The 12,389-nt window shown below is 35.9% G+C and overlaps 1 protein-coding gene across 1 annotated transcript in view; it reads left to right on the top strand.

The window, feature by feature from the left end:
* The window catches only part of WDR43 (WD repeat domain 43), a 48,210-nt gene that overhangs the window by 3,066 nt on the left and 32,755 nt on the right, over positions 1-12,389 (top strand). The window contains exons 2-3 of the mRNA XM_027850383.1: positions 7,041-7,178; positions 9,843-9,964. Coding sequence (XP_027706184.1) covers positions 7,041-7,178; positions 9,843-9,964 — 260 coding nt within the window. The remainder of the gene's footprint in view (positions 1-7,040; positions 7,179-9,842; positions 9,965-12,389) is intronic.

Genomic DNA, 12,389 nt, shown 5'->3' with positions numbered 1-12,389 from the left:
ACAACACATATTTTGTCTTAGGCTGATATTACCTATTTACCTAGCATGACCCTTGGCCTTCCAGTCTACTTTTTGCCAGTTAGTGTGTGTGTTCAGAATGAAAACTTTTGATTGGAGTCTGTGCTGTTCCCTTCTTTTTAGTCACAGACACCATTCTAGTTCAGACCCTCATTACCTCTCACCTGAGCTGTTGCAGTAGCTTTCATCTCACTTCAAAACATGAGCATAAATGATTATGTTTAGAATTTGATAGGCATTCCAAGAATGCCTTTGTGTAAGAGGGTTGAAATATTCTTGGTTTAGCAACATGTGATGTATATACAAATTAATAGTATCCTATCCTGATACTAGTTAAGATGGGAATTCTCTAGGTGTAAGGATATGGGTCTTCAATTTGATTATTTCTTTCTCTCCTGGGTCATAGGAAAATCATAGATGATGGGCTTTAGAGTTGGATGGTCTAATCTGCTCATTTTTTTTTCTTTTTTAACCAATGAGGAAATTATATCTAATTTAAGTGGCATGTCTAAGGTCACATGGGTGTTAAGTAACAGCTAAAAATTGAACCCAGGTCTTCTGACTCCAAATTCATAGTCTTTCCATTGTGTGATACCAAAAAAAATGCCACTTTAAGCTTGTATATCTTTTTGTACTTTTCATAGGACCGTTTGTGTCCATTCCCTGTTGGGTCATGCTGGAATGAATTGGGGAATGAGGTTGGACAGGAGCAGAGGCCAGGCACTGATCTGTTCAAGGAGGATAAGATTGATACAGCTTAGAGGATTTCTTTTTTTTCTTTCTTTTTTTTTTTTTTTTTGTGAGGCAGTCAGGGTTAAGTGACTTGCCCAAGGTCTCACAGGTAGTAAGTGTCAGGTGTCTGAGTATGGATTTGAACTCAGGTCCTCCTGACTCTAAGGCCAGAGCTCTATCCACTGTGCCACCTAGCTGGCCCTAGCCTAGGGTCCAAAACAACTTAGGCACAGAAGCCCCTAGAAATAGATTCTACCATCCTATAGGAAACCCAATTTCCAAATATTTCCCCTTCTTTTTAAAATTTCCCTGTCTCTTTCTTTCCTTCTGCACGTTCTCTGTCTTTTGAATAGTCATCATTTCATTCTGCCTGGGTCCCAGCCCTATTGGCCTTTTGGAGGACCTGGTTTATCTGCTTCTGGTGAGGAACAACAAAGTATAGCATTATGAAGACAGTATCAGGAGAAATCTGAGGACAATATTGTCACTCTAGTACTCCAGCTTTGCTGAGGGAGAAACATTGTCAGCTAAAAGCAGGTATTGGTTTCCCCCTCACTTTGTCCTCTATTCTAGTGTTTGGTGTCGTGTGTGGAGCATCTTGTCAGTATTCATCCTTGAGGAAAAAAAGCTAGGCACCCAAGATCCTGTAGTGGGTTTCTTTATTTTGGTTCCCCATCCTATAAATAGTGGTTAATATGTGAAGTAGAATGGATTTTGTCTCTGGTATTTCTACCCAAATCTTGCCTTGGCATAACCTCAGTATTTTGCACTATAGTTATAGATAGTCACCTAGTTTAGATTTTATAATCATTTGAACTTTTCTTTCTTTCCTCCATTTCTACTTGATACTAACTCATGAGTTTTACAGTTTAATTCCAGTATTATACTGGCCTCCATTGTAGGCTGCAAGTTTCTTTCTCCTTTGGTAAATTGTCATTCACATGCCACTTAAGCTATGGTACTTTGGTACTTAATCTAATGGGTCTAACAGATTAAGTGCTAATCCTCGGGCATAACACTCCAATAACACATAACTGTTAGATAACAAATTTTAACTCTCCTTATACATTTATTTGTACTGTCCAGGCAATTACTTTTCTTGTTTTTTCCTTGGGTCACCCTCCATACTGTAACAGTCTCCCTTTCTGTCTAGTGAATCTGATCTTCCAAGAAACTTTGTTCACTTAATATATGCCACCTTTGAATCTAGCTTCCAACTTTCTAACCCATTATCATCTAAACTATTCATATAATTATTAAAAATCTATATGTCCTTTTTGACTCATGTAATCTTTTTATTATAGACTCCACTAAAGTAGCAGGGACTCCTACCTATAGCATATCTAATGGATATTGGTAAAAACTTTTGATGTTTGATAATGCTTAGACTAGGGCAATGATGTAAACATTAGACTTTATCAGTCAAGAAAATGCTTAAATTGTAGTTGAGATAAATTGTGAGTGGACATGATTACCTCATTGTTTTGGATGCTGGTAAAACAGAAGGCCACCTGAAGTGCTTTGCTAAACTTAAAAGTTGGAGAGAAGCAAGTATTAGTTTGCTAGTAAAATCTTTTTTCTTCAAGTATTTGTTTTTTTTTTTTAATCATCTATTCCTTTTACCCCTCTCTCCCTTCAGTTGAGGAAGTTAAACAAAAGAAAAAACAAAGCCCTCAATATATAGCTGCATTGTCCAGCAAAACAAATTCTTTCATTAACCTTGTCTGAAAATATATGTCTCTTTTCTGCATTTTCAGTTCATCACTTTGGTTAGCAGGTGAGTTGTGTGTTTCATCTTCATTCTTTTGGACCTGTGGTTTGTCATTGTGTTGACCAGAGTTCCAAAGTCTTTCAAAGTTGTCTTTCTCCATAATGGTATTGTATAAATCATTCTCCTAGCTCTGTTCACTTTGCTCAGCATTAGTTCATAGAGGTTTTCCCAGTTCTGAAACTTGATTTCATCATTTCTTAAGGCACAGTAATACCCCATTACATTGATATACCACGGTTTATTTAACTATTCCTCAATAGGAACACAGTTCCCTAATTTCCAGTTTGTGGCTACCATGTTAAGAGCTGCTAAAAAGCTCTTTTTGTGGTGGCAAAGAATTGGAAATTAAGGGGATGCCCATCGATTGGGGAATGGCTGAACAAGTTGTAGTATTATGATTATGATGGAATACTGTCCTGCTATAAGAAAGGACAAGTAGGATGGTTTCAGAAAAACCTGAGATTTATATAAACTGATGAAAAGTGAAGTCAGCAATATTTTAACTGTGATCAACTGTGAAAGACTTAGCTTCTCTGATCAAGACAGTGATCCAAGACAATTCCAAAGGACCTTTGACAAAAATGCCGTCTGCCTCCAGAAAGAGAACTGATCAACACTGAATGCAGATTAAAGCATACTTTTTTTACTTTATTTTTCTTACCTTTTTTTAATTATTGTGGCTAATAGGGAAAACAAAAAAAGAATGTCATAAATAAATGGATGGGCGGAACAAATTACTGAGTAAATAAAGAGCTGCTGTAAATTTATTGTACATGTAGATCCTTTTTTCTCTTTAATACCTTTAGGTTATAAGCCTAATAGTTGTTTGGGTCACAGACCTTTTCAATAACCTCATGTACATAATTGCAAATTGGTTTCCAGAATGACTGGACCAATTCATAGCTCCACCAATAGTGCAATAGTGTATTTAGAGCATTTTAAATGTAGTTATTGATAGCTTGGATTTTTTTTCCCTTTGAAAAGTGCTTGCTCACATCTTTTGATCACTTGTCTATTGTGGAATGGCTCTTAGAAGATTTAATCCATTTTTTTCTGTATATTAGAAATAAGATCTTTATTGAAACTTGTTGAAGAGATTTTTCCCCCAGTTACTTCTTTCCCTTCTAGTTTTTGCTGCATTAGATTTGTCTGTGTAAGACCTTCTTAATCTCATTTAATCAAAATTGTCCTTTTATCTTGGGTGATTGTGTCTTGTTTAGTCATGAACTCTTCCCCTAGCCATAGATTCATAAGGGAACTTCTTCCTTGCTCCTGTAATTTATTTGTGATGTGACCTTTTATATCTAGTTCACATCCATTTAGCGTATATCTTGATGAATGGCATGAGGTGTTGATCTAAAACTAATTTCTGCCTGAATACTGCTCAGTTTTCCCAGAAGTTTTTGTCAAATAATGTGTCTTTCTCAGTAACTAGGGTTTTTGGGTTTATCAAACACTATGTTGCTATGTTTGTTTACTTCTGTATATTGTGTATGTACCTAGTTTGTTGCACTGATTAACCTCTCATTTTTAAAACAGTACCAAATTATTTTAGTGGTAACTATTTTTGTAGTATAGTTTGAAAACTGGTACTGATACTAACCACTTTTTTCGTCATTTCCTTGAGATTCTTGACCTTTGTTCCTCCATATGAATTTCATTATTTTTTTCAATGGTCTATAAAATATTCTTTTGGAAATTTGGTGTAGCATTGAATAAGTAAATTAATTTAGAAGGCATTGACATTTTTCTTAAAATTATAAAGCATGTGATAGCTTAAATTGATAGTGGGAGTTTGCCTTTATCACTGGTCTTTTCCCACTTCCACTCTTAAAAAAAAAAGCTATTCTTTCTTTTTTTTTTTTTTAAACATTGCTATTGCTTCACAATGAATGACTCTCTCTACTCTTTGAAGAATTACTTTGTAACAAATTTGTAAAATTAAATAGAAGATACTATGTCTGATGTAGGTATGCCTCATTCTGTTCCTGTCATCCACCACCTATGGGAGGCATGCTTCACCATCAGGCTGCTGAAATCATGATTGATCACTACATTGATCAGAGTCTAGAAGTCTTTCCCTGTTGTTTTCCTTGGGGTCATCTTGTGAATTTTCCTTATAGTTCATCCTACTTTACTCTGTCTCATTTCATTTAAGTCTACCCAGATTTCTCTGACTTCTTCATAAATATCCTTTCTTGGAATACGGAAAGTTCAAAGATTGTTTTCTTAGAGGAGCTAGAGGAAATTGTCCATGCTTCATATATTCTTCATGCCTATGATTCACTTGCAAATCACACAAACATGAAGTATTTCTCCTGATTTGAACAGAAGTCTCTTGTAGAGTTAGCTCATGTAACTTTTTGCTTCTATTTAACTTTACCTCCTAAGGGATCTAGCTTTGAGAGAGAATTGCTCATTCTTTTTGTGTATGCCCTTACTGGCACATAGTTAGCATTTAATAAATGCTTATTTTCCCCTTGTTAAACCAACTTGCTTCAGGAGCTTGCCTTCAGATAAGCCCCTACCAACTAACCCCAACACTTTCATGTAAAACTCTTAAAAACATTATTTAGGCGTTTAGTTATATGGTTGCATTTTTCTGTGTATTTGATTCTTGTCACCTTAGATTTGGCTTTTTGAGGACAGCAACTATGATTCTTTTTGGTTCCCCATAGTTCTTAGTGTACAGAATGCTGTTCGCTCTGTACTGAGCACTGAAGTAATACTTCTCTTTGCATAAAATAGATAATTTTGTGATTTATCCGTATCTTACATAATAATGAAATGTAAGTTTTATGGTTTTATACACATGTGGCTAGATATCTAATGAGGTACTTGCCCTTTGTGGCTCTCTTCTTCTTTGTTCTCCCCCCTCCTGAACTGAGTCAGCACTTAGTAGGCATTTCCTAAGTGCTTGTTGAATTAAATTCCAGAAAATAAATAGAAAGAAGATGTGGTAATATGTTGTTAATTCTAGAGATTTTAAAGTATAATTTAAGCCCTCCTTTGTTGAGGGAAGGGCTCAGCTTCTCTGAGAGAATAGAATACTTCCTTTTGAATGCTTGTAATTAAATCCTTCTGGAGGCTGTGCAGTTTTGGAATGTATCAGAATTTGAAGATTGTAGTACTGTGGAAATAATATTGAATTTGGAGAATGAATCCCTTCTGCTTAGTACCTGTATGGCCTTGGGCAAATCATTTAACCACTTCAGTTTCCTCATTAATAAGGGGGTGGAAATAGATGACCTCTAAGGTCCATTCTGTGTGTAAGGCTTTAGACTAGCTCTCAACATCTTTGCCCTTTCCCATTTTCTTCAGGGAAGAGTGAGAGCAGTAATAAAGAAGCAACCTCTCAGAGGAAATAAGGGAAATGGGGCAGGACTGTGCAAGGATGAGGCAAATAATTGGGGTTTTTGCTTCCATGGAATTGGTGGCTGTGTGGAACCAGCATGGTACAGTAGAAAAAAATACTTTGTGGAGTGAAAGGACCTGGTTTTGAGTTATAGCTATACCACTTGCTGCCCATGTGACCTTAGGCAAATCACTTAACTTCTTTGTTTCATTTTCCTCATTTGCAAAATGAGAGGGTTGCACTCTGACTTTAACTTCCCTCCAGCTCTAAATCTATATTCATATGAGTCTGGATTCAAATTTCAGATGACCTGGGCCCAAGTTCTGACTCTTGTCACCTAGTAGCTGGCTGTGTGACTGTAGGAAAAGTCACATTTTGGGGGCCTTAGTTAACAAAACTGAGCTATACCTTTGTTTCTCTTATTAGAGCCACAGCATAAGGCATGCAGATGCAAAAGTTTTTCAAGGCTTGGAGAATTTTTGATTACCTTGCCCACGTTAGAAATACTACCTTATGTTATTCTTATGGCCTATCTCTAAGGAAAAAAAAAACAACCAAACCTATGTCTACGTTCATTAGATATAATTCTTCAAGAACAACTTCCCATTAAAACTTTGACATTTTTCGTTGGTCATCCTTAAACTACATTTGCCAGAGCATCTTCAGAGACTGTTTTCTTTAGAACTCTATTGCTGGATCAAAACTTTGTGACCCTTCATCTACAGATATTCAATACAGGATGTCTCAAAAATCTTAGTTTGTACATGCAGTGTATTGCTATCCCTGGATTTTCAATAAATGCATTTATGCATTCAAAAACCAAAAAACTTTAGAGCTGTAAGGAATCTCCTGGGTCCCTTTCAGCTGTTTGTGACCCCAGGTACTTTAGGTGGGGTTTCCAATTGGGTTTATCTCCCAGTTACTCTGAAGTGACTTTTTTAAGTGGCATCTCAGCAATTTGTGGGAAAGTATGAGAAACATATGTTCTTCACTCACGGCTTCTGTATTTTGACCCAGTAGGGAGCCTTCCCTCTATTAGCTAATGGGTTTTAACATACCTAAATCTTCTGTCCGTTTAACTGTTAGCAACTTATCTTGAAAATTTATTCAGGACTACTTGAAATACTACAAAAAGTTGTGGGGATTTTTTATTTTGTTTTCCAGGATGGTCCCCAGAGGAAAAAAAGGAAATCTGAAGCTGTAGGAACAAGTGACCAGGTTGACCTATTGGCTGTCGGTACAGCGGTTGGTAGCATTTTATTATACAGCACGGTAAAAGGAGAGTTACAGAGCAAACTAGTAGTAAGTATGCTTTTTGAAACTTAGCATAATGAACTCTCGTGGTTTTGTTTTGGGTCTCAATCTAAACTGGAATGTTGAAGTAGCAGTTTTGTCTGTCAGGTAACGAGGAAGCAATATTCTTTACTCAACTTTTATAAGACTCAGATGGGATAAATGCTTGGAGTGTTTTAAGCAAGAATAACAATCTACAGGTTGTATCATGGGATCAATACAGTTTTTCACCCCAATTTCTTACACCTTATGTGTCTGTAACATTGTGTAAATAAACATAATTAGCATTCCTCTTAGAATCTTTTTGATGGCTTTTCTTCAGTATTTTGAGTTTTGATTTTTAGTCTTTGAAAATTGGTGATCCACATGTGTAATTAAAATCCCACTAGAATGACCCCCACAAGGAAGCTTTTTGATTAATAAAGCTATTTCCCAAGTTAACCTTATTCAGTACTGTGAATGATATACCAAATTCAATACTATGAATGATACTGCACATTTGCTATCTCTGGTGTGTGAGACAGCTGAATGATACTTGAGCTCTTGTCATTTTCTTTGATCCTAACTTCTAGGGACAATTATTAGTTCACTCTACAGTTTATAAATATCCTGTATATCCTTTCACCCCTTGGCACCTCTTAATATTTTATTCACTTAATGAATCTACCTAAACTCAACAGTAAAACCAAACAACCAAAAATGTCCAGGAAGAAGAAAGGAGTAGAAATATGTGGTCATCTTTCTCCCACAAGGTTCAAAAAAGTTTTTTTTTTTTTCCGCTTTGCTACTTTACTGAGAAGCTGAGAATGATTTTATCTTTGGAAATTTCATGGCGTAGGAATGAAATTTCTGTCAATATTTATCTTAGAAAAATTCTCTTATACAAAGTATGTAGGATATGCTATATATGGTAACTATTAACTGGCAATGAGATAATGCCATTTCTATTTATTTTGGATAAATGAGAATTCGTTATTTAAAAACAATTGACAAACTTTTATTAAAGAGAGGTAAAATAAGTAAAATTTGGACTAATGATTCTGTCATATAGATTGTTTGCAGATATAAAGAATTAAAACAATCGCTTGGTACTTAGTTTCTGTAGTCATGTTTACTTCAGTATTTCTTTACTAAGGAGATTATGAGGATTGTAGGGGATTTATAATAAATATTTTGTTATTTATTAATTTTGTCTTTTGAGGGCTCTTATGAGCTTGGATTGTTTGTTCCAACAATTTGTATCATGGTATCTTTTGATGAAGAAAAAATATATTCTCTTGTTAAAAACTTTATAAGAGATAAAATACACATATAGTAGGCGTGAAGATATTTTTTTGAATGTTTTTGGGGAAAGGAAGAGTGACTCATAATAGGGAAAGGAGATAGACTAGAAAGAGAAGACAGAAGAGGATGGAGAGGGAGAATAGCAAAGTAGAGGTGGGTAGGTGAGTGAGTTAGTGGCTGTCTCTCTCCCTCCTTGCCTTTTCTGTAGGTAATCTTCTTGGAGTGTGAGTAGGGGGCAGTGAGGTGCTTCTACTGGTTATGCAATTAGTGTCCATTGATACTCAGTTAAGTTTTCTAAACCAGTTACATCCTTTTCTTCCTCAGCCACTGTAGCCATAGAAGCATGAGAAAAATGAAACTTTAGTTTCTTTACATTGTAATAACTTGGGCCACAGAGTTATACTCTTTGGGAGTTGGGAGAAGGGAAGAATTCCAAAATATGGCCAAATCTATTATAAAGGAGTATCCTACTTATTATTTACCACTATTGGTCCTCCTTTTACTAACATCCATTAAAACTGGGAGCCTGATCAATGGTGTTTTATATTCACGTTGGAATTTTTGCCCTCTGGAAATGTGCGATCCATTGGAACCATTGATAAGACTAAAATAAAATTATTGATGGAAAGCTGGCATCCATAATTTTTAAGTTCTTTTAAGATTTAAAAATAATATATAGTATCAATTTAAATTGATTTGAAATGTGGGTTTTTTGGGGAGGGAGTAATAGTTATGTATTTGAGATTTTTTTTGTTTTTAATATGTAGCCCATAGAAAATAACTTTTAAGAAGTAGAAGAAGGAATTTGGTAGAATGTGTTTAAATTCTGCTTTTGAAAATTATTTTTCTTTTGAAGTAACATAATTTTTTTTTTAATTTGAAAAATAATGCTTTTTATTTTTATATCAGTGATTTCTGGATATAATTCTGCTTTTCTCTTCCCCAACCCCAACAATTGGTACAACAATCTGTTTTAAAGTTTATACAATAGGGTAAAGTTTTAAGCATTGTTTCTTTGTATCCCTCAATATATGTATTTACTAGCTTTTTGTTTGTTTGTTTGTTTGTTTTGTTAAGAATATTACTGTTGTTTACTCTTAAGTATTGTGCCCTGTTTAGAACTGACCATAGGCTATCAGATCGTAAAAAAAAACAATTGGATGCTGTGTATATTTTAACTTGGAAATTATTTTGGAAATTAAGGTGGTATAAACTGATTCATTACAGCTAGGGGAGAAAATATATTACTTTGTCTTAGTAGGTAAGTTAGTTTTCAGGTGTATAATGGATGTAAATTGACAGTGAAGTTGTGAATGTTGATTTTATTTAAGTAAATACTTTATTGACTTTTATATTTTGCTTGTGTTTAATATTTTTTTCCTTCTCCAGAGCGGTGGACATGACAATAAAGTAAACTGCATACAATGGCACCAAGATAATGATTGTTTGTATAGCTGTTCAGATGATAAACATATTGTGGAATGGAATACACAGACTTGCAGAGTAAAGTGGTAAGTAAGATGGTTCTGTTTCAATAGAAGGATTCCAGGACTGCTTAGAATTGAGTTGGAGTTTAACCCATCAGGAGATAACGGATGCCATTGTAGCTCTTCGTAAACCTCTTTGTTAGGTACTACAGGGGTACACCAAAATTTAAGATAATAGTGTCTGCTACCAAAGAACTTAACATCTAGCTGGAAAGAGAGACAAAAGTCTTTAAAAGTTACAAAGAGACAAAAGGCAAATGACAGATTAGAAAAAGCTATCTCAAGGCCATGCATATATAAATACACACACACACACACACACAAAATAAACACTGAATTCAGAGAAGAAAGAGAAATATTTTGGCGTGGTCTGGAAAGGCTTCATTGTAGGAAGAAAGACCAGAAATAAATCTCAAAAGATAATTAGAATTTGGATAATTATGCAAGAATTCAGGATGATGGTGAGGGAGCAGTAAGTCCATTGTTGGAGTTTGGGGTATTTGGAAGATAAGGTTCATAAGATCGGTGGGGAACAAATTGTGAAAGACTCTAAATGCAAAATTGGGAAGCCATTGAAAAGTTTTTGACTCCTACAGTGATATTAAAGTAGTGTTTTGGTAAAAACAGTCTGGCTGTTTGGATTGAAGGAAAGAGAAGCTAGAGATGCTTTAATTTAAAGAGGCAATTACTGAAATGCAAGACTTTGAACAGAGTCTAAGGCCCGAGGGTGGGGAACCTGCAGCCTCAAGTCCACATGTGACCCTCTAGGTCCTCAGATGTGGCTTTTTGACTGAGTCCAAACTTCATAGAACAAATCCTCTTAAAAGGATTTGTTCTGTAAAACTTGGACTCAGTCAAAAGGTTTCTGCCTTCCACATGTGACCTTGAGGCCACAGGTTGCTTACCCCTGGAAGATGGTTGAAATGGGAATGGAAGGGACAAATATGAGAGGCATTTTGAAGGAAGACTGAAGAGGACTTGGTGGCTGAAGGAGAGAGGTAGGGGTGAGAAAAATATTAGGATATCTTAAGTTTTGAACCTGCATTACCAGGAGAGTGATAGTGTTGCCAGATAGAAATAGGGAAGTTAGAGAGTGCGTGTTTGGGGAGCAATATGATGAATTTGATTCATAATTGCCCACATTGATCTAGCCTTTTTTGGGGGCAGGGTTTGAGGCATTTGGGGTTAAGTGACATACCCAGGTCACACAGCTAGTAAGTGTCGAGTATCTGGTCTGAGACCAGATTTGAACTCAGACTCTGATTCCAGGGTCTGGTGCTCTATTCACTGTGCCACCTAGCTGTCCCAATCTAGCCTTTTATTGTTTACCAAAGGCTTTTTCTCCTTACAACTGTATGTAATAGATGGTATGCACATTGTTTATCCCAGTTTTATGCATGTGGAAACAGCCTTAGAGAAGGGAAGTGAACTCCTTGTTATGTCAAGCATCTAGGAAATGAACCCATGCCTCCTGGATCCAAATTAGGTACTTTTTTTTTTTTTGTCCAAATCTGTGATTTCATTGGTAAAAATAGACTCCTGGGGGAAACTCTTTGTGCTAAAGCAAATCAGGAGCTGATATACAACTTACAGTCTTATAAGCTTGGGGACACTTTAGTAACTTGCTTGAAGATTGCATGTCCCATGTGTATTAAAGGTGGAGCTTGAACCAGATCTGCCTGACTTGGAGGTCCTAGTACATCCTTCCAGTACTGCTGCTGTTCTCTGATGGTTTTCCCACTGAACCATGTTGTCCTTTGGTTTTAGATGTGGCATTTGACGGTCTGAGAGTAGGGAAGTGGGCTCAAGGACAGAGTTGCAGTATTGGGAATCATCTGTGTAGGCATATAAGTTGGATCTGTGAGAGTAAGGTCCTTCAGAGTAGGGGTGGTGGAAATTAGAAAGAAGGAGAGAGAACTGAGTCTTTGGTAAAGCTGTGGGAGGAAAAAGGATCCCACCAACTGGCAAGATAAAGGTAAAAGTAGAACAAGGATAGGTCCTGCCACAGCAGCCAGGTGGGTTGGGGGAGACATAAATCAATAGTATCAGAAACAACATAGGAGACGAAAATGAGGCCTGAAGGAAAAAAGAAAGTTTGATTTGGAAGGTTTTTGTTGGAGCTCCTAGACTAGATTGTAGTTTTCAGGAGAATATTGGTTACAGAAGCCAGATTTTAGCGTATTTAGGAGACAGTGACTGGGAAAAGAATTAGAGGTTCCATGATATATAAAACTCTTTTAGAAGTTTGACAGTGAAAAGATCAGTACTGTATAGTCTGAATAAAAGAACAACTGTTTTTAGATATAGCTTAACAGCTTTTTTAAAAGATAATTTTAGGTAATGAATTAAAGACTTGTAGCGTAGACAGTTTGAGCTAAAAATTTGTTCTCACGAAAGCATCTTAATTTCTTTAAAGTTTCTAGCTTTTGTTTTTACATCACTTTGATTT

This window comes from Vombatus ursinus, unplaced genomic scaffold (assembly GCF_900497805.2).
Source record: "Vombatus ursinus unplaced genomic scaffold, bare-nosed wombat genome assembly UNPS02009062.1, whole genome shotgun sequence".
NCBI lineage: Eukaryota > Metazoa > Chordata > Mammalia > Diprotodontia > Vombatidae > Vombatus > Vombatus ursinus.
The sequence above is the reverse complement of the archived record's forward strand: the minus strand, read 5'-3'. Positions and strand labels throughout refer to the sequence as shown.